The sequence below is a fragment of the Saprolegnia parasitica genome, assembly GCF_000151545.1.
Source record: "Saprolegnia parasitica CBS 223.65 unplaced genomic scaffold supercont2.12, whole genome shotgun sequence".
Lineage (NCBI taxonomy): Eukaryota > Oomycota > Saprolegniomycetes > Saprolegniales > Saprolegniaceae > Saprolegnia > Saprolegnia parasitica.
This window is the reverse complement of record NW_012156406.1, coordinates 436,085-461,456: the sequence shown is the minus strand read 5'-3', so window position 1 is coordinate 461,456 and position 25,372 is coordinate 436,085. Positions and strand designations below refer to the sequence as shown.

Here is a 25,372-nt window from a genome sequence, read left to right as displayed (position 1 = left end):
GGCGTCGCATCAGATGCTGGATGTGCACGACGAAGTCCGAGTCTGGTCGAACGCGGGCCTTTCGTATTTTGTGCTGCAGTACGCCAACCAGTACCAAATTGGTCTGCAAGAAGACATTCAGATCCAGAATGCTCTGGGCTACGTCTGGCCGCATCGCCTCAAGAGCGTTGCGAGTATTCATCGTGGCACGCTCTGGACGTGCGACTACATGTTTCCGTCGCTCCAGACCAATTTAAACGTCCCCGGCGGTAACCAAAGCCTCGTTCAAAACGCCAGCACCTTCTTTGGTCTCGCCAACACCAACTTAATGGAGAACAGTGCCGTCGCGTACCCGCTCCCACCGTCCTTTCAAGCCGTGCACAATCAGATCGGTCCCATGGCCACTATCGATGTGCTCTGGGTACCGATCCCATCCGAACTTTACACCACAGTCCAGGTCTTTCGGTCACTTTTGTTGGCGCATCTCGCGTCCGACATAGCTTTGGCGCCGGCGCTCGATGCAATCGGCACGGTGGAGCTTCATCCGACGCCGCTCAAGTGGCAAGATCCGGCACTCCTCTTCTACGGCGGCAACCCCACGTGTGGCTTTGGTGTCGGCCTCACTTTCGTCCAAGAGTCGTTTGGCTTTGACGATTCGTGTGGCACGCAAAAGGCGCTGGCGTACACTTTGTCGCCGCTCGCTAGTCTCTTTGCCTGGACGATGCTCAGTGACGCCAACGCCACCGCTTCCATCTGCGCGCTTCTGCCTGCCGCCGAGATACATGGTTGCGTCACGGCACTGCACACTCTCAAGGCCACCGCAACGCTTGTGCCATCTCTCTCAGAGCTTCGTTTACCGACGTCGTCGCTTCCGCCACTGCAGCTCATGCAGTTTGTCGGCCGCAATGCGTCGCCTGTGATTGAGACGCAGCGTCTGCTTGATTCTTCATTTGCTTTCTTTGGCTGGGTGAGCGTCTACGAGTGGGCGATGAACACCCGCGAGGTCGTCTCATTCGAAGGTGACTATGGCCGATTCGTACTCATGTCATCGAGGATGCCACCGATGCCACTGGCGCCATACGTCATCAGCTCCAGCTTTGGCATCTACTTTTGGTACTCTTCTGTGCTCGTGAGTCTCACGCTGCTCGGTCTGGCGATTCTCGTTATTGGTCTCTGGCTCTACCACCGACCAATGCACTCACCTTGGTTCAAGTTTCAGCGCATCACGAGCGCTACGTGGCTAAACAGGACGTTGTTGACGGTTCGCGGTCTCTCGGCGATCGTGTGCTTGGCGTCGGCGAGCGTGCAGCCAATGGCGAATGCAACTGGTCAGTGGCTCGAGGCGTGCCTCGATCGTTCTTCGTCTCTTGCGTCCTCGCTGGTGAAGCCACGTGGATCACCTACGTCGTACACGAGATGCTGCACCCTCTCACGGGCGCTTTGACAGCCACGTACGCGCCGTGGAGCTCTGGCGTGGCGTGGTTGGTGCTAGCGCTTCTGGACGTCGCAGCGCCCGTTGAGATGGCCACGACGCTCCATCGTGCGTGCTTTTCGCAAAACATGGACCAAATGCTTTACTGCAACAGCGGCAGCATCCAAATTGGACATGTCCAGCGCACTCTATTGCAGATAGCTGTGCTCGTCGGGTCCCTTGTCGTCACCTACAGCGTCGCTCGTGTGTACGCTCAGTATCGGAATTCCGTCGTCGTCATCGACGCGCACATTCCATCGTTCGTCCTTCCGTCGGCTGCGACGGCGTTTCTGGACCACAACGAGACGCTGCACGGTCGCATCGCGTCCCTTAACATTGTGTCGGCGGCCATGTGCGGCATCTTGTCCATTCCTCGCTATGGCCTCTTTGATACCAAGCTCTGGCTGCCACTGCCCGCCGACAGATTTGTCATGGAGCGTCACCAAATACGCTTGGTGCATGCCGGCCCGTCGTCCGCCCTTCCCGTCTTTGCTCGGACCGACTCCGATTATGAGCCTATTGTGCGAAGTCGACAACGTGTGGCCAGGCTGGTGCTACTAGGGGGTGTCCTGTATACGATCTTCAGCCTCGCTTCCAACGTCGCCTTCCTCACGGTCGCGCAGACGTTTTTGGCCAACGACTTTGGCTGGGCGGGCTTCAACAGCACCGGCATGCACGCCTTCTTGGCCAATGCCTTCAACCAGCAGCTCCTCATCTCAACCAACACGACGCTCGACTTGACCAGCACCGCGCTTGCCGACATCTCGCAGCTCTACAACGGCTCGGTGGCTTCTATTGCCTGGAGTGCACATGCCCCCCGGCGCCAGCTCATGGACGCCAGCGTGCCTCTGACTCGTTTTGTGCAAGGCCTTCGAGACATGAACCCGTGCATGCTGCCGTGGATGCTTACGCAGTACTGCTGGCTCGACTTGGATCGGCATTGGGCCATGGCTAGCACCACAAGGCGCCAAGCGCGATGTGTTGCCTCACAGATGGACAATGGCGCCGTGTACTTGGAGATTCCTCTTCGTAACATTCGCGACTGGACTGCGTGGGACCGCTGCTGGGGCTCGTCGTTTGAGATTGGTTTTGTTGCGCACCTTCAGACCTCGCAACGTGGTCAGCAGTGGCTCACGAATCTCAAACTCAACACCAATTCGGTCAATGACGAAGTGGCTCTCTGGCGTCGCTACAACCTTACTCGATTCCAGCTGCAGTGGCAAAACTACAAGACGATTGGCATGATCGACACCTTCTCAATCACATCTGCGCTAGGCTACACGTCGTCGCTGACGCTGAGTCGGTCGGATGCCAGCTTTCATCTTCTGCAGCAGACATCCCACCGAATGTACTGGGCGTTCGCGAGCGATCTCTGGGCCATTGCTACCAACACGTCATTGATTGGAGGCTACAGTCTTCTCGCATCGAGTCCTCGCTTTGCGTTTACGAATGCCTCGAGTCAAGACGTCTTGTTCCAAAACCTAACCCTTCTCCAGCCATTGACACCTGGTTTGATCGTGCTACAGGCGACGATCGGGCCGTTTGGTGCGGTTGATATGCACTATATCTCGTGTCCACTCGCGGGGCTTCAGCTCTACAACAACTTTCATCAAGCGCTCAACACCCTCCTCGTCACTGACGCGCTCGCGCAGACAAGTTACTTTGCTCTCCCTGCCAAGCCCCGCGTCTGTTCGCTGCCACCGTTCTTAAACAACGATCTCTCGCTCATGGCGAACGGCGGCAACCTCATGTGCGGCAACGACGTTCCGCAAGAGCCAGCATTCTACGGCCGCCTGAGCAACTTTGGCGCGTCCAGTGCGTGTCACGCTCTCTTCTTGGACACGATGGTACCCTCCCGCGCCGAGCTCATTTTTGCGTTTCTCAGTCTACGCGCGAGCACTGGCATCGTACCAGATGCCAGTGCGCTCTGCGCCATTGATCCGTGCTCGGGTCTCTCCCCCTTGTGTCCCATCGGCTTTACTCGGACCATGCGCTTTCTCGCCGACTATGCAGCGACGTTCGATGCATTACAAGCCGTCGCCACCGAAGCACATGACGTCCTTTATGCTCTCAACATTCAAACGATTCAGTACTACACGGCAACGTTTGACGACGCAGACACGCTGCTGTACCAGATCAACTTGCTCGAGCCGAATGAGCCTCTCTGGGCGTTCTACGGCTGGTGCCACGTCTTCGAGTGGCTGGACGGTCGGCGTGAAGTCGTCTTGTTTCAAGGCGACGCGGGTGCGATTGCATCCATTTCATCGGGTGCGATGCTCATCCGGGGGAGCCCCGACCCGAACGAGATTCCAGTCAGCTTTGCCACTTTTCTCCTCGGCTGCACCATTTACATGACGGGGCTGCTCATCTCGATCGCGGGACTCGTGACGCTCTACAGCGTTGGTCAACGAGGACACCTGGAGGGCAACAACTTGTACGAAATCAACCGCATCGTGGGGCACGTCTGGGCCGGTCGCTCGTTCCTCCTCCTGCGAAGCATCACGGCAATTTGGATGCTCAACACATCGCCGCTGCGGCTACAACAAGTGGGCCAAGTCACGCTCATGCGCTCGCCACCACTTCCTTGGTACCAGACGATCCTTGCGGCCGGGGAAAGCACGTGGCTCGTCTACGCACTGAACGACCTTGGCAGCTGCGTCACGCTCGAGTACACGACGACCTATGCCTACAAGAGCTCGCTTTTGACGTACGCGGTGGTGTCGATTTGGACACTCGTGGCACCCGTCTCGTACACGGCCGCCTTGGACCGAAGCTGCACCTACGTTGACATGGATGCGGGGCTGGTGTGTACCAGCGCCGCCATTCACATTGGGTCCCCGCGCGGCGTTCTCAGTGTCGTGTTCATTGCGTGTGCTTGCGTCGCGCTGTGCTATCGACTCGAGCGCACGCTGCAGCCGCACCTTGCACGGCGAAACGTGCACTCGCTCGTCCTGAACTCGCAGAGCTTGTACATGCTTGACTGGTCGCACTGGACGTACCACGGCGACGTCTATTTGGACAAGACGTCTGCCGTTCTCGCCGGGCTACTGAGTGTCGAGTATGATGACACCTTGTACATCCTCGACATCAAGACGTGGCGCGTCATTGCGGTACCCACAAATTTGACCAAACCGATCACTCTACAGCGCTTTGCACGGGCCATTCCCATTAGCCACCTCTAGCAAAATCGAGTAGCCCTAACCCCAGCATAAACAGCAACACCACATCGTGTCTGCGACTCGCAACAACATCGAACCATCAATAGTACGACGTAAGTTTCAACCCAGAGACGCACTGTGTACAACTCGTCGATGCCTTGTCATTTGCGCGTCGGAAGGTCTTTCATATCGCGCTGTCGCCGCTTCTTGGCGCGCTCCTTGCGTTGCTCCTTGGACATGACAGGTCGACCGTCGGCGGCAACCACATTGCGCTTGGCTTGTAGCCGCTCCTTTCGCTAGAAACACGCAGCTCGTCAGCGTACAAACGCGCCGAGGATAGAAGTACGGCTCGCGCTTCCATGGCTTCTTCGAGCTTCTTCTTCTGAGCTTCGATCTCGCGCCTCTTGGCTTCTTCGATGAGCGCCGCCTCGGTGACCGCGTCCTCATCGACCATGTACTTGCTACGCCGGCACGGGCAAAAGTAGTATCGAAAGCAACCCATTTTCCTCCTAGCCATGGCGTCTTCGCGCCGACAGTCTCGTGGTTATAAACGCACCGCGCCAACGCGAGCTGGGCGCGGCGCTTGGCCGCGATGGCTTCTTTGCTCTCGCCCTCGGGCTTGTCTTTCTCGTCTTTGATGGCTTGGAGAAGAACTGCACGCTTCGTCCACCATGCTTCGCCCATCGAGTAGGCTCTGAGGTTCTCTTGGAGGCGGTACACGGGGTATAGAAGCGTCGGGAACTGCTGGTTGAGGCTCTCGAATTCCCGAAAATCAATCTACGTTCGAGAATCAAAACGATTGAAAAACGAGGTGGCGCACCTTGCCGTCGCCGCTAAATTGGAATCGTTCGAGCGCTTCCTTCATATTGCTCGTGCCTCCATCGGCGTGCAGCACTTCGAGGAGCGCTGCGAGCTCCGCCTACGCACAAGGTACGTATCTACCAGCAGTGTATTGTGTCATACGTCTTCGATTGTTCCGCTCTTGTCCAGATCAAAGACAAAGAAACAGACTACACAAAGGCGACGTCAAGTCCGCATCCCTGCCTTGTGTGTGCGTGCATTTGAGGATCTCTTGCGTGTTGAGAAGGCAGAAGGCGCCCAGCGCCTCGACGTACTCGCTGAAATCGAGCTCGCCGCTGCCGTCAATATCTACAGCGGTTGCGATCAGGCAAAGAATCCATCGTGTCGAAAGGCACCGATGAGGGCAAAGACGGCGTCACCAACTGCCGTGCGTTCTTCGCGGACGCTGCGGAAGAACTCGTCGCGGTCGATGGTCCCGCTGCCGCTATTTGTCGTCGCATGGAAGCGTTAGTGCAATGCTATCGACTGTCGAGGGCGTACTAGAAAGCAGCGCATTCTCAGGGTAATGCAAACACCAAAACCACATGTCTACCTCCTTGTCGGAGCGGCAGAAATGCTTGTACATCTTGCGCAAGTCGGGTTCCGTCACTAAATTGGCACCGTCAAGCGTGTGACTCGAAATACCGTAGTATGTAGTACATTGGAGCTTCTCGATCGTCTTGAGCATCCTATCGGCGTGTGTTACTCACCATGGGATGGCCGCGTCATGGCGACGGACCGCTCATCGGGTGCCGGCACCTCGGTCCGCCAAAAGCCCATCGCTTCCGGTTGGTTACACAACGGTTGCCAAAGTGAGCACAGGACGACAGCAAATCATTACAAAGCGCGACTGGATAGCTCGACTGGATAGATAGTACATGGCGCCAACGTTTGGATAGACACGGAAAGTGCAATGTGCAATGTCGGTCTGTCACCGCCTGTACCACGGGGTATAAGGTGCTCGCCGCCTTCATACAATTGTATACTGGTTAACGAGTCAGTATGCTGGCAGTGCCTCGGACACATCTATGCGTCTGCGTATGAGCGTACTGAAGCAGCCGATGTGCTACGGACAAAGGGCGCGTCGGCCGTAGCGTGCGCCGTGAGTAATCGCGGCAAAACAGGTTTAACCCACGTTAAACGTACGTCGCGGTGGCGTTTGACTTGATTTCACGATTTTGCCGGTCGACATCAGACATGGTTGCCCGCCATGGCGTCGTCCGGCTCCTTTGGATAGCGTGGCTCCACGTACTCGCTGTCAGCGGCCTCGACACAACCGGCAGCGTCGTCTACTGCTGGTCGGACGCGGCGCCGTCATCGACGTACATAGGCGCCCAGTGCGGGTTTGAGACGCTCCTCCTCGTGCCCAACGGCGAGCCGCGCCAGCCGCTGCAGGGCATTGCGTTCACGGCCAAGTACGTTGGACCGTCAGCGCTGGGCTTCGACCTCGCCCAGATCCAGTTCAGCCGGCGCAACCAAAGCGAAGCGCCAGCTCAGATTGCCGACAGCTACATCGGTCTCTTCCTCAGCAACGAGACTACGTCGCAGGGCGACACAGTGCCGTCGGCATTGCCGTACCTCGCTGTCTCGTCGCCCGTGCGCAAAAACGTCACGGCAGTCGGTGCCACGAGCTTGGCGCCGCCAGAACCGCTGCTGCTGCCGGACCGCGCCGGCAGTTTGATCGTCCTCGCGCGCTTCTCGGTCGCCAACCTCCAAGGCTCCTTCTTTCACTTTGCAACGTTTCGCTCCATTGACGTCCAGTACCCAATCCCGACGCGCTTTCCCGTGTACGTGTCTCGTCCGCTCTATTCCATGACCTCATGCGACTGCTAGAACCTACGACGCGACGTCCACCTACTGCTGGGCGACCGACCAAGTCGCGTACGATCGGCTCGTCAACCGCGACGATTCGGCCGGGTTTTCCGCCGACTGCCCGATCGCACTCAACGTCACGTCGCCACTGGCCGCGCAGAGCCTGTCGCCGATCCCGATCGCGTGGTCGCTCCATGTCCGTGCCGAGTACGCGGGTGGCATGCGCATTTCGCCGACCAGCGTTCTGCACACGGCGGTTCACTTGTGCAGCAACGTCGACGACGGCTACTGCCACGTGTTCAACCAAAAGCCCTACGTGGCGTCGTCCCAGGACCTCGCGGGCAACATCAGCGAGTCGAGCCAATCGGCGTCGTTTGCGACGACGCTCCTGAGCCTACCGACGGGGCTCTACCTCGGTTTGCACATGTCGTCATGCGCGGTCTGGACGGGCGACATGTGCACATGGCCTCGTACTTTCAGCTCAAAGTTGACACGACAACGTCGTCGGCTGACGACTCGTCGTTCGCGCCCAGCACGACCTACTGCTGGAAGCTCTTTGCGCCGACCGCCATCCACGACGTCGACGCAACCTCGATGCTCGGAACGCACTCGACGGGGTCGTCGTGCCCCGTGGCCATTACGCTTCGCGGCCTCGACGCCACGCCGGCGCTCAACGCGTCGACGCTCGTCGCGTGGCAAGTGACGCCCGACATCAGCGCGGCGAGCCACCTCGTGGACCTCCCGGCCAACTGGAGCGTCGCTTGGTCGCGCGTCGTGACCTGCACCGCGCCGTGTTCGCCATTCTCGGGCTCCAAACCGCTCGCCACTTCGCCGTTCACACCCAGCAACGGGACCACCGCCGCCACCTTACGATGGACCGCGCCGGGCTCGTACGTCGTGTACGCGTGGGCGACACTCAACACGCTTCAGGGCACGCGCCTCGACGTCGCGACGTTCCAAACGATCACGATTGCAGCACCACTCGGAGCGTCGTCGCTTTCGACGACGACGATCGTGCTCATCGCGTCGACGAGCGTCGTTGCCATCGCGCTCTTTTCTCTTCTCGGCGTGAGCTACTACAAGCAGCGCCAGCACAAGCGCATGCTCTGGACGCAGTGGCAGCTCTCGCGCGCCGGCCTCTACTCGTACGGCGGGAGTCCGTGCCCGATCGCGAGCCAGCACTCGGACATTCCCATCATGCAGGGCGCCGTCATGGACACATCCCGCATCGCCGTCCACGACTCGTTCTCCGAGGCCCATGACGACGACGAGAAGAACGCCAGGCGACACAACGTCGACTTGCAGTACCTGCAAGAGAACCGCATCGAGTACCCGATCCATCGCGGCCGCATCGCCTCGAACGCGACGGGCTACTACGTGGACATGGACCCGACGCGCCCGACGCGCACCAAGTCGAGCGTCTCGACGCGAAGAGACCGGAACTCGTCGAGCGCTATCTTGTTCGACCCGACGCGACAAGTCCGTGCGACGTCGAACCCCATCAGTGCCTACGACCCGACTCGGGACCGGAACGCGAGCATCGCGAGCAACCACCAAATGATGGTGGGGCCACGGCCATTGTACAATGGACATGCGCCCGAGTCGCCGCGACCGTCGTCGGTCGCGTCAACGGGCTCGATCATGGCCACGTATGGTCACTCCATGTACGCAATGCAGGGCAGTCGTCCGTCCTAATACTAATACTACTACGTGCGTGTTGTTTTTATCGCGTCTCGGGGACCCGACGGTTCGAATTGCCGAGCACCGAGACGAGGTCGTGCTCGAGGTGCTTCTCGCGCGCCCGCAGGTGCGCGACTTCGTGCGCGTACGATTCGTTCATGCGCTGAAGCACGAGGCACTCGTGAAACATCTGTGTCATGTGCTCGTTCATGCGCTCGATCTTGCGACCAGTGTCGCCAGGCGCCGGTCCGACGACCCGTGCGCGGTGGTCGTTGCCGTCTGGCGTTGACGCTGCAAGTCGGCAACCAGCTCGGTGGTGGTCGTAAACGCCTCGTGCATTGTACGCGTGGCGTCGTACTCGCGGCCAAAAGTGCGAAAGAGCGCCGTCAGAAAGGCGGTGACATCCGTTTCGAGCTGGAGCCCGCGCTCGGTGGCCGCGCGCAGCTGGGCGCTGAGCGAGTCGCGTTCGTTTTCGTGCGCCGTCGCTGTGCCCTGGAGCTTTTCGTTGGCGGAGCGGAGGATTGCTGCCACACGCCGCGTTGCATGGTCGAGCGCCTTTGAAATGTGTAGCTGTTGGGGGTTGGTGGCCGCGACGCCAAGGAGGCTCAGGAGATCAATAACCCGCAAGGCACAGCGCTCGTGTTCGTCTTGGAGGTCCTGCACTTGCGACTTAAGCTTCTTGATATCTCGCCGACTCGCCTACATTAACACGTCAGCCGGATGCAAGCAGTGCCCTGTCATCACATACCTCGCCAGCGTCAGTGCGCGCCACCAGCTCAGCCTCCAGAATTTCCACTTTGTTGGCGCTCTGTCGCAGCTCGGTCATTTTGGCGCGTAGCGCTTGCTCGGCCGTTGTCAGTTGACGCTTGAGATGCGCTTCGGCAGTGTGTGCCTTGGTAAGCTCCTGGCGCATCGCTGCGAGTTCGTCATTGACGCGCGTCGTCGCGTCGCGCAGGCCTTGCGTTTCGGCGGTCGACGCAGCCTTGTGTTGCTCAAGGCTCCACACGTGATGCCGGAGACCAGACAGCGCGGCGACAAGCTCATTTGGGTCTTGGGACGCGCGCCGCGGGCAGTCGACCGCCACGTGCTCTGCAATGTCGACAATCATGTTTCGCAGTGTGTGATGCACGGCGCGAAGCTCGTCCAGTTCGGGACTTTCAGCGGGAATCTTGGCCACTTGGTCCCGCAACTGCGCTACGATTGCCTTCTCGCGTGCCAACGCGTCGGTCAAGCTGTCGTGCTGGCGCTGTAGATCCTGCGTCCTATGGGTCATGACTTGCTCAAACTGCGTATCCATGCGCTTCATCTCGTCGCGCATCTGGACGGACCAGCGTTCGCTGTCGTTGATGCTGCGCACCAAGTCATCGCGCTCGACCGCCATGGCGTCGACCTTAGCTGTCAACCGGTGGACCTCTTCTTGCAACCGCGTTTCGCGCTGCTTCATCACTTCCAGCGCATGTACAGCGGCAAGCTCAGCTTGGGATGGGGCCGCACGGATGGATGCGAGGCTGCGCTCCATACGCGCGAGCTCGGTCGTGCGCTGACCAAGATCGGCTTCAAGCTCTTCGACGACCGTTCGCAGACGCGCGTTTTCCTGGACCAAGTGCACACGGTCGTCGGGCGAAGACGATGACGGACGCTCAACAAGCTGTGTCTCCAGCGTCTGAATATGCGTCAGCTTCGTCTCGAGCTCGGCAAGCGTGTCCTGGTTGAGATCACGGAGGGCAGTGATCTTGGCATCGTTCTCGGCAAGGGCGGTCTCGAGCATCGCGATTTGATCGGCATGGACGTCCTTCTGGTGCTGTTCTGTCGGTGTCGTGTCCGATGCGGTCGTCTCTCTCATCTGTGCGAGCTTGAGATCGTCAACAGCAGACGAGAGCACGCGCACGTCGTGCATGAGCTCGGTGTTTTGGTCGAGAAGAAACGTGTTTTCCTTGCGCATGGCGTCGCTGACCGACTGGAGCTCTTCGGTCTCGTCGCGGGCTTCGCAAAGCAGCTGCTGGAGCGTCTGGTTTTGCTTCTCCACGTCGACAAGACGTTGGCTTCGCGCCAGCGCGTCCCGAAGCTCCATTTCGAGCCGCACCGCTTGATCATTGAGCGCGACGTTGCGCTCTGCGAGACCGAGATTAGTGATGCGGGCTTCGTCAAGCTTCTTTTCAAGGCCCTTCAATGGCTCGTTTGCTGGCGATTGAGAGGCGACGGGTGCTTTCAGGCCGGCGATGTGGCTCTCCAGAGCGTAATTACGCGCGACAAGCGATGCATTCTCGTCCGTGAGCGCACCGAGCTCGTGTTTGAGGGCATCCAGCGTGCGGGTGTGTTGCGCATCCATGGCCTCGCAGTCGGCGCGCAGACGCGTGATCTCATCCCGGAGCTCTGTGTTGGCTGTCTCACACGCCGCGCTGGTTGGCAACGCGCTGCTGTGGGTCGCCCGAAGCTTAAGCAACTCGTTCGTGAGTTCTTGGTTGACGTCTTGGAGCGTCATGGCTTGGTTCTCGAGCTGCTCGCGCATGACGTCCTGTCGGGCCGTCTTGACGTTGAAGTCGCGCTCAAGATCGAGGAGCTGGCTCTGCGCGGTTTCAAGTTGCTGGGACAGGAACGCGACGAGGCCGCTGTCGTTGGTGAACGAGTCGACACTCACTCGGGACTGCCGTCGCGAGCTCGCATCTTTGGTCTCGGAGAACGTCATCTTTTGCCGCAGGTCCTCAATGACCTATATGAGGGCAAGTTACATGCAAGTGGCAGCCAAGACACCCTACGTCGATGAGCTCTTGCACATCGCCTTCGTGGTTCTTCTCTTGCGTCAAGCTCAGCTCGAGCTCGGCGTCCTAGAGAGCATTGCAGAAGGTCCTGTACTGTCCGACGTATGATGAGCAGTGTACCTTCCATCGCTTCATGATGCGCGTCTGCGTCTGGTACGACTCGTGGACGGCGCAAAGCTGCTCGAAAACGATCGGCAGCAGCGGATGCTCGTCTTGTCGCGCTTCCTATCGCCGCGCGATGAGCGCTTGCGGTACCAACCAAGTCCATACAAGGCTCGCGAGGAAGTTGGACTTCTCCGGGTTCAAGAGCGAGAACGACATGTCGAGCTCGTTCATCGTCATGCGTCGGTCGAGGTGTGCGTCGTAGCGGCCGTCCTGCAGCCGAGGATAGGGCTCATCCATCTGGCCTCACCATGAGCCCTCGACGATGAGCGACGTCGTCGCGCCTGCAGTCGTACCTTCGGTGGCTGCCGATGCTTCCGTAGGTCATCTTCCATCGAGGAAGCGTGCATGTCCATGGCCATGTCTTCCTTCCGTGGACGTCCTATGTACACGCGCGCTTGGCCTGCCCGCGTCCGCGCCGAGGTTCGTCGGTCGATGGCGAATTGGATTTTCAAAACGCCATGCGATGCAATTGGTCTGTTCTGGCACCTCGCGTCTGATTGGTCAAAAAGGTGTCCATTTCAAAGCGTCGCCCTTCCCGCGCTTTCGAGTCGACGCCGCCTGAGGTTCTCATGAGGGCGTCGGTACAACCTGAACGACAACTTGTCATACCTTGTCATTCAAAATTACATCTGTAGAGCTAGTCTCAAGAGCGAGGATGGTAGAGCCATGAAAGAGGCCCATCGCGATGACACAAAAACCTGCAACCCCAAGGCAACAGAAGCTCAAGCAACATGATCAAAGCGAAGCAAGAGACATTGTCTTATTCGTGTGTGGAATTTAGGGTTAGCTCGAAGACCGTGCTGAGCTCGTCTCCCTCAAGCGGCCATGTGCGACCGAGCGCGCCGACGGCCTTGGTCACGGACGGCATGGACGTCAGACACACGGACGGATGCTTCTTCACGGCGAAGCCGACTTCGCGCGCCATGTAGACAAAGTGGGACGCAATGCAACGCGCAGGATTGCACTCGCCAATACACGTGTCACGACACACGTCCATCGAGAAGAGCGCGATTGTCGACGCGTGGGCGACCCAGGTCACGGTTTCCAGGAGCGGGCGATGCAACCCACGTCCGAGCTGCGTGATTTCGCTGCCCAAGACAATGTCAAAGGCGAGGCCTTCGTCTCGAACGCTTTCATCCCCCCACACGAGCTCGCGGGCGTCCACGACCTGGTTGCCGAGCCAAGCGCGGTTCAAGTCGATGTTGGTCTGCAGCAAATCGGGATATTCGTCCGTGAGCGTCACAGACGGCGCCTTAAGGGCAGCGGCAACGAGACCGCAGAGGCCACAGCCCGCGCCAAGCTCGAGGACGCGCGCATTTGCGAGGTTGAGGCTCGCGGCATGGACTTCCAAGTGCTGGCAGAGAAGATGGGCGCCGGGCCACACTTCGCCGCCTAGCCCGTCTACCTGACGAGTGTCTTGGATGACTGCGACCGTGATGTCGGCGCCTGAGATCGCGGCCGACGTCGCGTACGAGCACTGGTGGCCTTGCTTCCGGGGCTGGGCCATATTGGCAAATCCGATTTGTCCGAGGACTTCACCCAATCAATCGGCCCATCATTATGCTAAACACACGCAACTCCATGCTCTGCAAAGCCCGCTTTGCGTGCAGACCATGGCGCAACGCAATAGTCGCGTGGCGTGTTTTTAGCGCAATTGGCAAAATCCTCTTGATTGGCTACATTTTGACCAATGAAACACACGCGGAGCTCATTTCCCAAGAAAGATCGTCGGCCGCATGGCGCAAGTCCGCGCCGAGACGACGCCAGTCCATGTACTCGTCAACGTCTGTGGCATGGAGGAGGGAGCGCTCTATCGCTGCCTCTCCGTGCTCTCTGAGGTCTTCATGGCCATCTCCTTCCTGCGCCACTCGGCCGTCGTCGCCAGCGTCAACGCCATCGGCGCCGGCGCGCCCGTCCGTCGCCCCGTGTGCTCCATGAGCAGCCTCCAGAGCCAAATCGACGCCATCAAGAGCGCGTTTCCGCGCTCTCCTCTTTCTCATCAGGAAGGGCGATGCTCGTGCGCGCAAGACTTTGGTCGCGTCGCTGAGCTTCTCCTGCAAGCTGATGGTACCATCCTCATCTTGACGTCGCCGACGCACCTGCCCGAGACACGACGCCTCGTGAGCTTTTGGAAGGCGTCGTCCGGTCACATGGAGATGATCTTGCTTCGACGCGACGACGAAGACATTGGTGCTACGGTGGCCGCGATCATGGAGCTCGTCGAAAGCATCGGAGCCTTTCCCCACGTTTCGGTCGTACAAGCTGAAGACAGCCTGCTTGACCTGCGTCGCACGATGGTATTCTATGGCTGCCTACACCTTGTGCAGCTACACTTTATGCTAGAAACCATGGCTGCGGCGCTTGCAGTCGTACGTACCGTGCACGATCGCATTCAAAGAAAAGCCAATGCGCCTCCACCTCGTCCTTCGAAGCGCCATGTGCTTGTACCGCGACGAGTCGCGCGCGTCCATGCATGCGGGTCTTGGGGCCATGACGGGTCTGCACTACGTGCCGCTTTCGTCCATTGACGGCAGCGTCGTCTTGGGCTACCCTCTCCATGCCGACGTGGAGCCAGCGCCGTCCGAGAACGCGGACTTGTGCTTGGGGCTGCAGCACCTCTTGCAGACGAAGAACATGGCGCTCGTCTTGAGATGCACCAACAACGAGGTCACAACGTACTTCAAGCGGTGCAACTCAAATCGTCGTAGCAGCAGTCCGAGTACTTTGCAATGGTGTCGTCCTCCTCTGCCGCCGATAGCAACACTTCTGGCTTTGTTCTCTACCGCGTTGCTTCCATTGACCAGGTGCTGAAAGTCCTCTCCAACACCGTCCCACCCTCGCCGACTTTTAGTTGACGTTTGCGAGCGTGCCGGAGGGTTCGGACCCTAGCCCCGCACACTTGGAGCGCATGGGGTCCATCGCAGCGACGATGGCCGACGTCGTTCCGATACAGCCGTTCAACCCGTACAACTATGCTTCGGGGGCTAGTGTGCCCCCGTCGGGCCGATTGCCATTACCGCCAACGCCTCGTTTGGGTCGGCGCTTGCTATGAAGCCATTGTTTGTGCAATAATATTGTGTTCTATTTAATACTTTAACAATTGACCATGCAGCGCGCAGAGAAAGGCCCTTAGACCGTGATAAGGTTGCGACGGTTGGGGTGCTTCTGCAGTTTGTGCGAGCGCACCTCGAGGCGTTCGCGGTGCTTCTGGAACTTGTGGCGGACGCTGACGGCCTCTTGGATCGTGCGCAGCTCCATGTTGCCTTGGCGACGGTTAAGAAACTTGTTGGCAAACGAGATCGTGATCGCTGTCGTGCTGGCGTCAATGCCAGCCATCTGGTACGCGAGCAGGAGGCGCTCCTTGGTCTGCGCCAAGACCGACTCGCGGACCTCGTCGGGGCGGTGGCGCTGCTTGTAGTAGCGGCGCAGCTCGCGCTGGCCGAGGCGCGCGCCGCTCGGAAGCACGAGCTCGCCTGTCTCGGAGATGCTGATCGTCTTGATGTGCGCGAGCTCATCTTCGTCGTCGTCGTCGTCGCCTTCTTCGCCTTCGACTTCTTCGACGTCTTCCCACTCTTGGCCGTCGTCGCCGTACGACGACGTAAAGTCATAAAACTCTTCGTACTCGTAGAGATCGTTGTCCTCTTCGTAGATGAGCTTGCAGTGCGACCGGTCGATCATGTGCTTTTGCGCGTCCTGGTACGTGCGGAAGACCTTGCCCTTTGTGTTGCAGTAGAGGCAGTAGTGGCCGAGCTTGACCTTCTCGACGAGGTACGTCATGAGGCCTTCGAGGTCCTTGAGGTACTCGAGGTCGGGCACGAAAAAGCCGTGCATCTTTTGCATGTGGATCAAGTTGGCTTCGAGCGACTCGGACGACTGCGTGCAAAACATGCAGTCTTCGAGCTTGAGCGAGATGTTGGCGTCCGGGTCTTCTTCCTCGTCTTCGGCCACGGGCTCGTCGTCCTTGACGGGTTCAAGGACCTTGGACGTGATCTTCTCTTCGCCGTCCTTCTTGACCGCCGCCATGTGTTTCTTCGTCGCCTTGTGGTTGTCGAGCGCCTTGGTGTTGGTGAAGCTCTTGCCGCAGTTGTGGCACTTGTAGCTCATGTCGACCGGCGCCTCCTTGGGCGCAGCCGCGAGCGCCGACGCGCCGTCAGCCTTGCGCGCCTGGAACTGCGCCTCGGTGACCGGCGGGAGGCCCACGACCTTGCGCTTGAGGTTGTACCGGTGCCAGTCGAGCTTGAAGTGCTCCTTCTGGAGCTCGTACGTCGGGAACTCTTCCCGGCAGGCCGTGCACGTCAACATGGCGGATTTCCAAGTATGCTTGAGACCCGTCGCAGTGCTATTTTAATGACATAAATCGGACGTCTTTTATTTGGTTTGCATCGCATCATATACAAACACAAAGTAGATTTAAAACATTGTATTTTAAAAACGGACAGAAACAATTTTCGAAGCTCAATCCAATCAACTTGAACACCAATCAAATCGCCGGACGCATTTGATTGGTCTATCGTTATTGCTCTCCCGTGTTCGGCCCCCCGTCAGGACCCCCACCAAAGGGACCTACCGAAAATCATTCACGCGGCGTGGCACATCGTACGTACACCGCAAGTCGATCACGCATGCAGCACACACCGTTGGTTCGCACGCCAAGTGAACCAACATAGCATATGCACAACTATGTGCATATACAGACGCCTTGGATCTTGGCGAGGCGCGCAGCCACGGGAAGTCGGCAACGATGCGGGAGACGAAATGGTTTATCCCTGCAAAATGGACGCTCACAGAAGCCAAGCCACTGCTCTTGTCGATACCACTACGATGAGACAAAAATGCAGGAGGGTACACGCCAAGTCCCATGCACGAGCGCCTGCAGATGGCGGATGTGGCTGCAGGCACCTGCACCGACCGTCGAGACCGGTTGGTAGTGGCCCGGTACCCTCGAAACGCGCGGCAGAAAATTCTTGCGCGTCGAGCACATGCGGCACGTGCCTGCTTAAGTTCTTATTGCGCCAAAAGCGCACTTGATCGGGTTGTCACGTGATCCGGAAAGATTTACGGGGACGCATCACACGAAGATTCGCCAGCGATCGACGATGGCCATGTACCTGCGCTCGACGATGGCCCGCGCCATGAGCAAGCGTTCGTTTGCGACGGCGGCGCGCGGCGCCTTTGCGACGCTTGACGCGGCGGACGTCGCCCACCTCCGGTCGGTCTGCCCGAGTGCGCTCACGGACCCGGACGAGATTGCCCCGTTCAACTCGGACTGGCTCAACAAGTACCATGGCCACAGCCAGTTGGTGCTGCGGCCCAAGAGCACGCAAGAGGTCTCGGACATTCTCAAGTACTGCAACGAGAAGAAGCTCGCGGTCGTGCCCCAGGGAGGCAACACTGGCCTCGTCGGCGGCAGCGTGCCCGTCCACGACGAGATCATCCTCTCGCTCGGCAACATGAACCAAGTCGAAGCGTTTGACGAGACGTCGGGCATCATCGTGTGCCAGGTAGACCCGCCATCTTGTCGATGACGTGAACGTTCGGACAATGGACGTAGGCTGGCTGCATCCTCGAAAACCTGGATGCGTATGCTGGCAAGTACGGCTATATGATGCCGCTGGACCTCGGCGCCAAGGGCACGTGTCAGATTGGCGGCAACGCGGCGACGAACGCAGGTGGCCTTCGCCTCCTGCGCTACGGGTCGCTCCATGGCTCGATCCTCGGCATCGAAGCTGTCCTCGCCGACGGCACGGTACACCCCTTTGCACAATCGATTGAATATTTTCATTTCACGTACCCAACATGTAGATTGTCGACTGCTTGAGCACGATGCGCAAGGACAACACGGGCTACGACCTCAAGCAGCTCTTCATCGGGTCCGAGGGCACGCTCGGCGTGATCACCAAGCTCTCGGTGCTTACGCCGCCCCGCTCGACGGCGGTCAACGTCGCGCTCCTTGGCTGCGAAACGTTCGAGGACGTCAAGAAAGCTTTTGTGCAGGTAGACATCGCACGCTCTCGTTCTTGCTGCTCACGTTGCAGTATCGCATTAGGCCAAAAAGAACCTTGGCGAGATCCTCTCGGCCGTCGAGTTTATGGACCGCGCATCGCTGGACATGGTCATGTCGCAGCAGCCGTCGCTTTCGGATCCGTTGAGCTCCAACTGCCCTTTCTACGTGCTCTTGGAGACCTCGGGCTCGAACGAGACGCACGACATGGAGAAGCTCGAGGGGTACCTCGAGCAGGTCATGGAGGCTGGCACGGTCGTCGACGGGACCGTGGCCCAAGACGCAGCGCAAGCCAAGAAGCTCTTTGGTATTCGCGAAGACATTACACTCTCGCTGAGCTCGCGCGGCCACGTGTACAAGTACGATCTCTCGATTCCGATCGACGAGTACTATGCGATCGTCGACGACACACGTGCCGCACTCGCCAGCCATGACGCCAAGGTCGTGGCGTTTGGGCACCTCGGCGACTGCAACATCCACCTCAACATCTCGACGCTCGCATACGACGATGCAGTGCAAAAGGCGCTCGAACCCTTCCTTTTCGAGTGGACAGGTTGTCTTATCTGATCACGGCATATAGTTGACAGAATATATGCGATGTAGCCAAGCGCCGGGGCAGCGTCAGCGCCGAGCATGGCATCGGGACGCACAAGCCGCACTTTTTGCACTTGTCCAAGTCGCCCGAGGCCATCCGCATGATGCAGCAAATGAAGCGCGTGTTTGATCCGAACGGCATCCTCAACCCGTACAAAGTATTACGACGACACAACCTTCTTGAAACGACGCTCACACGATGGTTAGGTGTTGCCATAAGGTTACAATCGGATGTACTACATACTACTGTCGCCCGTCTTGCGGTCATGGCGACCGCGGTGGCATCGCCGTCGCCAGTGTTAAATCCAAGTGTGAAAAGCGCACCGACCCAAAAATGCGTTCCGGCAGCTCGGCGTCGCTGTTGCCTTGTAGAGTCAAACTCAAGTCCACAACGAGCCGCTCGGCGTAGCTAATAAGGCTCGATGAGGATGACATGTCATGGCAAACTCAACGAACCCGCGGCAGAGGCTCACGATATTGGACGCGATTGCGCTCGACCCAATGTCCATATCGACTTCGACGTAGTTGCTGCCAACGAAGTAGCGCTGCGTGAGCTTCTTGCCAGTGATTGCTGGCTTCTGCGGCACGGCGGCCTTGATGAGCCACGGGCCATCAACGATCGTTGGCACGAGCTTGAAGCGCGCGTCTTGGAACGACTGCGCCTCGGGCTCGTTGCTTTGGAATCGGGTGAAGAGCCCTGCAAACTTGGCGTCACTTGCTAGCGCCTCGGCGGAAAGTCGCCAATAGGAAACAACATGCACAAAGGGCGTGCCGGGCACCTACGATCGATCCCGCTATGGATGGCGACGACAGCAGCCGACACGTCTTTACCTGCAGGTTGACAATGAAGATGGTGTCGCCGGGGTCGGCCGATGCACTCGCGGCGAGGAGGCTCGACGGGCGGCGCAAGTCGAGTTCTGCGACGTGGTCTTGTCGGCCAGGCATTTCGTCGGTCGCTTTCCACAAGTCGACATGCAGGAGCGTTCCGAGGCAGTCGCCTGCCGGTACTTTCTTGCCGTCTGTGGCATACGAGAGGCCACGCACGAGCGTCTCGGAGGAGGATGGTTCGGAGAAGAGGTCGAGCATCGATGGCCGCGCCTGCTGCTGCTTGGTTTTAGCCGGCGACCGCACGTGAAGGCGCGGCAAGGCGGTCGTAAGCGTCGCTGGCAGCGTCTCGGACGTCGTCTTGGTGCTCATGTTTGCCAGTGCGTAGTGGTGGATGGCCGGCTCGGCGGACGAGAGGCTACACACGAGTAGGGCCAGAAGTGTCTCGCAAGGCAGGAGAAGGCCTTCCAGAAAGATGCCAAGTGCGTCGGCCGCGATGTCGCAGGCCGGCGCCATGCTGATCTACTGTTCTTTTCGAGGCGGCCCTTCGATATCTGAGATATTCGACGTGTCGTGATTGGTGCTATTTTTATCGGCCAACTTCAACCTCACAGAAAGGGCAATGTCAGCGCGGGCCAGGAGGCTGCCACGTGTCTGTAGTGCACGCCGGACCATCGCCAGCCTCGGCACAGCCACGGCATCGTGCGCGGCATCCATCGATCATGTTGGGCGATCAAGACGGAGCAAAAAGAACAGAGAAATGGTGTCTTGCGTAATCAAGATTCAAAAGATGGCAAGCACTAGTAGGCCACCTCAGGAATGGCCATGGAGAGCAGCTGCGACCGTATACATGGCCTTCACGCGGGGTCCAAGAGCACCTCGAACTGCATCTGGAATGGCCGCGCGTCCACAGTGCAGCGTCGCTCGAAGGGATACGTGCCGTTGGTGCAGAGCGCGGCGAGAAGCGCATGCACGCAGCGACTCGGTTGGCTCACTCTAGCGCCGTGACCATAGCCGTCGCGTACCACGAGCGCGGCGTTGGCGATGCTGAGCATACGAACGATGTGATCTGCTGACGAGCGCGGCGTTGGCGACGCTGAGCATACGAACGATGTGATCTGCTGTCGCCTTGGTCGCCCATGCGTGGAGCTCCGCGGCCAGAACCAAGATACGACGACGATACGTTGTCGAGACCGGTGGCATGCTACGGGCCGATGGCTTCTCGGAATAAGTGACCTGTGGCGACGCAAGCAACGGAAGACGAGCGATGTCGCGCCACGCACTTGCGCTGGACGAAGGACACTCGACGTTATCTCGCCACGACACGATATCGACACTCTCGTTGCGCAGGAGCTTGGCCATCGCGGATGCAAGCAGCGGCCACCGACTGGGCGCTAGTACCATCGCCCGAGCCACTGTACTAGTACGGCGCAACACCGACCCTGTGAGCGTCTCGCCTCGGCGCCAAGCACCAAAACGAAGAGGTGACAATGTATGCACACGGAACAAAATTACTTTCGGATCCGCATGGTTGCGAGGCGCGTCATGGCATCGAGCAACGTCGTTGGAAGCGTCGGTGCGTCGAACGGTCCGTGGTCCACGCCACAACGCGTGTCGTTGACGGGGTAGGATCCATTCGAGTAGAGGTCGACGAGAATGCGGTGTAAACACGCGCTTGGCTGGCTCACGGCCGCGCCGTGGCCGTACCCGTCGCGCGTGACGAGCACAGAGTGCATTGGACCCATGAGGTCGCGAACGTGCTGGGCAGAGTGGAGCGGGCACACAGGGTCGAGCTCGTTGTTGAGGATGACGACCTTGTTGGCATACGCTTTCCCCCACGGGCCATCGTAGCGCTCGACGGCCCGCGTCTTCCAAAACTTGACGGCCATGATGTTGTTCATCTCCGGATCAAACAGCACGCGGGTCGCGTTCTGCACGGAGCGGAGCGCACTCGTCCAGTTGGCCTTGGCGTTCCCCTCCCAGTCGCCGTCGTTACCAATGTAGGCTTGGTACGCCATGCCGACGCCAGTGTCCGCATCCAAGTCGTCGCACGAGGCATTTTTCAAAGGCGCCGAGTACGTGCCGTCCATCAGCGCTTTGAGCTCGAGTGCGAGCTGCGGCCAGCGCATGGCCGAGTAGAGGTGCGGCACGATGAGGTTGCGCACGGCAGTGTCGGTGAGCCGCACCACATCATCGCCGCCGGGCACGAGCAGCGGCGACGCAGTCACGTTGGCCAAGAACGCACGCAAGCGCGACAAGAGATAGGGCCGCGGCGCACTGCTATCGGCGAGCGCACAATTACGCGGGCCCGCGGCCTCGCAGTCGGCCGCAAAACCCGCAAAAATTCTGTCCGTGTCGCGAAAGGACCCGGCCATGAGCGCGGGCGCAGGACCCGTGTAGAGCTCAGGGTCGAGCACCGCATCAATGACGAAGCGGCCGACGCGCTGAGGAAACATGTTGGCGTACGTGATACCGAGGAACCTACGACAGACGACGCGTGAGCACAGGTGTACTCGCTGCATCGAGTGCACGTACGAGCCATACGAGACGCCGTAGTAGTGCATGAGGTCTTGGCCGAGTGCGGCGCGGATGAGGTCCATGTCCCGGGCAACAAACGCTGTCGAGAGGTACGGGAGGTAGTCGCCGTCGTAGAGGTGGCAACGCGCGATCGGCAGCGCATAGTTGGAGGCGTAGGCGTCAGCCTCGGCGTCCGAGATGAAGCCGTGGGCGAGTGGCGACTCGAGGTCGGCGATCGCAGCGCCTTCGATCGCGGCCGTGAACCGGTTCTTGGAGCATTGCATCGGGCGTGACTTGCCAATGCCGCGCGGGTCGAACCCGAGAATGTCGTACTGACCGCCTGTGATCGTCGCCATGAGCGGGATGGCCATGCCCGTGCCGGGACCGCCGGGACCGCCCGGATTGACGAGGATCGTGCCGAGCGATGGCGTCGCGTTCGTCGTGTACTTTTGAACGGCAATGTCGAGTGTCGCATTCGTGGTCGGATCCAAGTGGTCGAGCGGCACAGTGAGGTAGCCGCACTGGTACCGCATGTCATCAGCATGGTCGGGGCATAAGGACCAATGGAAAGGCCCGGCGCCAACGGCAGTGCCGACGGACGCCGCATGGGGTGTCGAGACTCTAGGAGAACTCGGACGATCGAGAACATTGTAGGCCAAGAGCGCCCAATCGGCGGCGCTTGACGGCAAGAGCTGCGCGTAGTTGCTCAGGAGCTGCGTCCATGCGACGGCGAGAGATGACAGCGCGACCATGGCGAACGGAATTGCCTACTGACTGATATCACCTATGGTGCAGGAGCGTTGACGCGGCAGATTGTAGGTACGGAATGCACGTCATTTCGCTTCGGAGCCAATCGAAAGAGTGTTCAACAAAGGTGGTGATTTTCAACACAGCTCCCCTGCTCAGTTTTGCTTCGTGGTGGTGGTGTGTCCGGCCCAAGAGCACGTGGTGCTTCTCGACGCTCGATAGAGTTGTGTCGGGGCCAGTGGAATTACATTCTATGGGTTAGGCACGATGTCTTGTTCCAGGTCCAAGGCGTCTGGGCACTGCCAGACATGCCGTCTGTTGTGAGTCGAGCTTCTGGTTGTGTTTCTTTAGTACCAAATATCAGATGGAGCCACGTTTGGTAAGCAGCCAGGTCTTGCATTTAAATTTTACTCCCAGTCAACACAGTACGTGTTTGGCTTACGTGACCGCTCATGAGCGCACAATTAAAGATCCCGCGGCGGTGTCCGCATCGACATGGCACCCGACGATATCGATGCAATCGCATCAGAGTCGTCTTGAAACGAGACGACTTCACGGCGACAGTCCAGCCACTCGAAGGCATGGCACCAGCCGTAGAGCGCCCAGAGAGGCTTTTTGGGCTGGAGCAAGGTGATCAGGTGCAGCAGCAGCCCGTTCGTACGAGCTCTGTAAGCGATGCAAGCAATGAAGGCGTCGCAAGCAATCCAAGACGATCACACGTCAGTCATATCATCGACTATGTCATCTCTCTCACGTGCTTATACTGTATCAATATGATATTCGTCGGTCCTTCTCAGCAAGCACGCAATGGTGCGTACTCTCGATGCGAGTTACTAGTACATCCGCGCTGGCTTGGCGATGCTCGTCGAAAGCGTCATCATGGCATGCATCGCATCCGAAAGTCGCGACGCGGGGCCGAACGGCGTCGCGTCAATCGTACAAAACGTCGTCGACGGCAGCGTCCCGTTGGAGTAGTAGGCCGCCACGAGCTTGTGGATGCACGTGCTCGGCTGACTGAAGAGCGCGCCGTGGCCATACCCCTCGCGCGTCACAAGCACCGCATTGTCGTTGCCCAAAAGGCGGTGTACATTTTGCGCACTCAGCATCGGCGTCGCCGGGTCCACTTGGTTGGTCAAGACGAGCACCTTGTTGGCCAACTTGTGCGTCCACGGGCCCGTGAAGCGCTCGACGGGGCGGGCGGTCCACGCTTTTACAGCGACCAAGTTGACAAAGCCAACGAGGCCTGAGAGCGGCACGAGTTTCTGCGCTGCCTGGATCGTCGCGGTCCAGTTGAGGCCCTTGGACGGCGCGCCGTCGTTGCCAACGTACGCGATCGTCGCCATGCCAGCATCGAGGTCTGCGTCCAGTGTCGCGCAGCTCGAGTTGGTGCTCGGCGACTCGTACGTTCCGTTGAGCATCGCGTGGAGGGTAGCCGCCAGCGGCGGCCACGCAGCATGCGGAGAGTACATGGAGCCAAAGATATTTTGTCGAATCTCCTTCGCCGTCACGCGCACCACGTCGTCGCCGCCCTTGAAAAGCAGCGGCTTGGTCTCGACCGCTGCCAGAAAGGCCTGGAGGCGCTTCATGAGGTACGGGCGCGTCGCGTTGGCGTCCGCGAGTGGGCAATGCAGTGGGCCCGCGGCCTCGCACTGGTCTGTAAAGGCCGTAAAGCTCGCGTCGTTGTCCGAGTACGAACGCAAAAGCAGGTTTGTGACGGGGCCAGTGTACACTTCCGGATCCAAGACCGAGTCGATCACGACGCGGCCGACACGGTTCGGAAACATGTTGACGTATGTCGCCCCGAGGAACCTAGCAGCCGATGAGCCCCTCGATGCGTCCAGTCGATGTGTACTACGTACGTGCCGTACGAAATGCCATAGTAGTGCATGAGATCTTGGCCGAGTGCGGCGCGGATGAGGTCCATGTCCCGGGCAACAAACGCGGTCGAGAGGTACGGGAGGTAGTCGCCGTCGTAGAGGTGGCAGCGCGCAATCGGCAGCGCATAGTTGCTGGAGACGAAGGCGTCGATCGTGGACTCCGAGGTGCCGACCAGGTCGGCATTGGCGAGTGCCGCACCTTCAATGGCTGCTGTGAACCGGTTCTTGGAGCAGCGGAGGTGGCGCGATTTGCCAATGCCACGCGGGTCAAAGCCAAGGACGTCGTACTGACCGCCCGTCATGTCTGCGATCGCAGGTGTTGCCATGGTTGTGCCAGCGCCGCCCGGACCGCCGGGGTTGAGGAGGACCGTCCCCAGTGGCGCCGTCGCGTTCGAGACGTACTTTTGAACCGCGATATCGAGAGTCGCATTGTTGGTCGGGTCCAGGTGATTGAGCGGCACAGTGAGGTAGCCGCACTGGTACCGGGCGTCATCAGCGTGGTCGGGACACAAGGACCAGTGGAAAGGCCCGGCGCCAACGGCAGTGCTTTGGGGCAAGGCGCCGCCAGTGCTGGCGACAATCGGGGCGGCAGGCGACCGCAGCGACGACCGGGCGGCGAGCAGGACCCAATCGGGTGTGCCCGACGGCATGAGCTGGAGATAGCTGAGCACGAGCTCGATGACGGCAACGCCGAACGAGGTCCACATCTCCAATCGTCAAATGATGTCACCCTCGAATTCACCAGACAGGCATAGAGAGTGTATGCGCGTCAATCACGAATGCAGGTTTGCACCTGCCTCTCGGCATCTGGGTACAGCGGTCGTGGTGGATGCATCCAACAGTTCGCGCCAAACTGTGTGCGGTCGCGATCATGTGCAGCTGCTTGTGCACGAGGCCGATTGAGCAATGGAGCGAATCCTAAAGCGTGGCTTGTCAGTGTTATCGAC

General features: G+C 59.3%; 12 protein-coding genes across 12 annotated transcripts; 4 read left to right on the top strand and 8 right to left on the bottom strand.

Annotated features, from left to right (window-relative positions):
- Positions 1 to 13: 13 nt before the first annotated feature.
- Positions 14 to 4,632, top strand: SPRG_04741 (hypothetical protein; the record flags this gene model as incomplete). The annotated part of the gene is made up of 2 exons (XM_012343147.1): positions 14 to 1,307; positions 1,367 to 4,632. 2 exons carry the CDS (start codon positions 14 to 16, stop codon positions 4,630 to 4,632), a joined length of 4,560 nt encoding a protein of 1,519 aa, XP_012198537.1.
- Positions 4,633 to 4,706: 74 nt separating this feature from the next.
- Positions 4,707 to 6,136, bottom strand: SPRG_04740 (hypothetical protein; the record flags this gene model as incomplete). Its single annotated transcript, XM_012343146.1, has 9 exons — positions 4,707 to 4,904; positions 4,955 to 5,117; positions 5,165 to 5,385; positions 5,429 to 5,527; positions 5,572 to 5,618; positions 5,668 to 5,757; positions 5,805 to 5,865; positions 6,002 to 6,057; positions 6,109 to 6,136. The coding sequence occupies 9 exons, from the start codon at positions 6,134 to 6,136 to the stop codon at positions 4,770 to 4,772; spliced, it is 900 nt and encodes a 299-aa protein (XP_012198536.1). The 3' UTR covers positions 4,707 to 4,769.
- Positions 6,137 to 6,645: 509 nt separating this feature from the next.
- Positions 6,646 to 8,975, top strand: SPRG_04739 (hypothetical protein; the record flags this gene model as incomplete). Its single annotated transcript, XM_012343145.1, has 3 exons — positions 6,646 to 7,235; positions 7,282 to 7,746; positions 7,794 to 8,975. The coding sequence occupies 3 exons, from the start codon at positions 6,646 to 6,648 to the stop codon at positions 8,953 to 8,955; spliced, it is 2,217 nt and encodes a 738-aa protein (XP_012198535.1). The 3' UTR covers positions 8,956 to 8,975.
- Positions 8,976 to 8,983: 8 nt separating this feature from the next.
- On the bottom strand, positions 8,984 to 11,626 carry SPRG_04738 (hypothetical protein; the record flags this gene model as incomplete). Its single annotated transcript, XM_012343144.1, has 3 exons — positions 8,984 to 9,231; positions 9,285 to 9,639; positions 9,689 to 11,626. The coding sequence occupies 3 exons, from the start codon at positions 11,624 to 11,626 to the stop codon at positions 8,984 to 8,986; spliced, it is 2,541 nt and encodes an 846-aa protein (XP_012198534.1).
- A 16-nt stretch (positions 11,627 to 11,642) lies between these two features.
- SPRG_04737 (hypothetical protein) lies at positions 11,643 to 12,101 on the bottom strand (the record flags this gene model as incomplete). The annotated part of the gene is made up of 3 exons (XM_012343143.1): positions 11,643 to 11,765; positions 11,820 to 11,876; positions 11,970 to 12,101. The coding sequence occupies 3 exons, from the start codon at positions 12,099 to 12,101 to the stop codon at positions 11,643 to 11,645; spliced, it is 312 nt and encodes a 103-aa protein (XP_012198533.1).
- A 546-nt stretch (positions 12,102 to 12,647) lies between these two features.
- On the bottom strand, positions 12,648 to 13,371 carry SPRG_04736 (hypothetical protein; the record flags this gene model as incomplete). The annotated part of the gene is made up of 2 exons (XM_012343142.1): positions 12,648 to 12,714; positions 12,746 to 13,371. 2 exons carry the CDS (start codon positions 13,369 to 13,371, stop codon positions 12,648 to 12,650), a joined length of 693 nt encoding a protein of 230 aa, XP_012198532.1.
- A 337-nt stretch (positions 13,372 to 13,708) lies between these two features.
- On the top strand, positions 13,709 to 13,911 carry SPRG_04735 (hypothetical protein; the record flags this gene model as incomplete). The annotated part of the gene is made up of 2 exons (XM_012343141.1): positions 13,709 to 13,839; positions 13,872 to 13,911. 2 exons carry the CDS (start codon positions 13,709 to 13,711, stop codon positions 13,909 to 13,911), a joined length of 171 nt encoding a protein of 56 aa, XP_012198531.1.
- A 1,013-nt stretch (positions 13,912 to 14,924) lies between these two features.
- Positions 14,925 to 16,172, bottom strand: SPRG_04734 (hypothetical protein). The gene has a single exon (XM_012343140.1). The coding sequence runs from the start codon at positions 16,164 to 16,166 to the stop codon at positions 14,994 to 14,996; it is 1,173 nt and encodes a 390-aa protein (XP_012198530.1). The 5' UTR covers positions 16,167 to 16,172; the 3' UTR covers positions 14,925 to 14,993.
- A 750-nt stretch (positions 16,173 to 16,922) lies between these two features.
- Positions 16,923 to 18,814, top strand: SPRG_04733 (hypothetical protein). Its single transcript, XM_012343139.1, has 6 exons — positions 16,923 to 17,365; positions 17,416 to 17,610; positions 17,667 to 17,858; positions 17,911 to 18,418; positions 18,469 to 18,617; positions 18,667 to 18,814. The coding sequence occupies exons 1-6, from the start codon at positions 16,961 to 16,963 to the stop codon at positions 18,676 to 18,678; spliced, it is 1,461 nt and encodes a 486-aa protein (XP_012198529.1). The 5' UTR covers positions 16,923 to 16,960; the 3' UTR covers positions 18,679 to 18,814.
- SPRG_04732 (hypothetical protein) lies at positions 18,636 to 19,834 on the bottom strand. Its single transcript, XM_012343138.1, has 3 exons — positions 19,291 to 19,834; positions 18,916 to 19,238; positions 18,636 to 18,868 (listed from the first exon to the last, which is right to left on the bottom strand). Exons 1-3 carry the CDS (start codon positions 19,798 to 19,800, stop codon positions 18,724 to 18,726), a joined length of 978 nt encoding a protein of 325 aa, XP_012198528.1. The 5' UTR covers positions 19,801 to 19,834; the 3' UTR covers positions 18,636 to 18,723.
- An 894-nt stretch (positions 19,835 to 20,728) lies between these two features.
- Positions 20,729 to 22,570, bottom strand: SPRG_04731 (hypothetical protein). The gene is made up of 2 exons (XM_012343137.1): positions 21,820 to 22,570; positions 20,729 to 21,765 (listed from the first exon to the last, which is right to left on the bottom strand). Exons 1-2 carry the CDS (start codon positions 22,551 to 22,553, stop codon positions 20,796 to 20,798), a joined length of 1,704 nt encoding a protein of 567 aa, XP_012198527.1. The 5' UTR covers positions 22,554 to 22,570; the 3' UTR covers positions 20,729 to 20,795.
- A 711-nt stretch (positions 22,571 to 23,281) lies between these two features.
- SPRG_04730 (hypothetical protein) lies at positions 23,282 to 25,132 on the bottom strand (the record flags this gene model as incomplete). The annotated part of the gene is made up of 2 exons (XM_012343136.1): positions 23,282 to 24,357; positions 24,408 to 25,132. The coding sequence occupies 2 exons, from the start codon at positions 25,130 to 25,132 to the stop codon at positions 23,382 to 23,384; spliced, it is 1,701 nt and encodes a 566-aa protein (XP_012198526.1). The 3' UTR covers positions 23,282 to 23,381.
- Between the last annotated feature and the right edge of the window lie 240 nt (positions 25,133 to 25,372).

Bases quoted from the DNA above. Each gene is read 5' to 3' on its own strand.
- SPRG_04734 (XM_012343140.1), bottom strand. From the start codon at position 16,166: ATGTTGACGTGCACGGCCTGCCGGGAAGAGTTCCCGACGTACGAGCTC.
- SPRG_04733 (XM_012343139.1), top strand. From the start codon at position 16,961: ATGGCCATGTACCTGCGCTCGACGATGGCCCGCGCCATGAGCAAGCGT. The intron at 17,366-17,415 runs GTAGACCCGCCA...CAATGGACGTAG, and splicing joins CGGGCATCATCGTGTGCCAG to GCTGGCTGCATCCTCGAAAA. The intron at 18,419-18,468 runs GTTGTCTTATCT...TATGCGATGTAG, and splicing joins CTTCCTTTTCGAGTGGACAG to CCAAGCGCCGGGGCAGCGTC.
- SPRG_04732 (XM_012343138.1), bottom strand. From the start codon at position 19,800: ATGGCGCCGGCCTGCGACATCGCGGCCGACGCACTTGGCATCTTTCTG. The intron at 19,239-19,290 runs GTAAAGACGTGT...GATCGATCGTAG, and splicing joins TCTTCATTGTCAACCTGCAG to GTGCCCGGCACGCCCTTTGT. The intron at 18,869-18,915 runs GTTCGTTGAGTT...GAGCCTTATTAG, and splicing joins ATCGTGAGCCTCTGCCGCGG to CTACGCCGAGCGGCTCGTTG.
- SPRG_04731 (XM_012343137.1), bottom strand. From the start codon at position 22,553: ATGGTCGCGCTGTCATCTCTCGCCGTCGCATGGACGCAGCTCCTGAGC. The intron at 21,766-21,819 runs GTACGTGCACTC...CGTCTGTCGTAG, and splicing joins TACGGCGTCTCGTATGGCTC to GTTCCTCGGTATCACGTACG.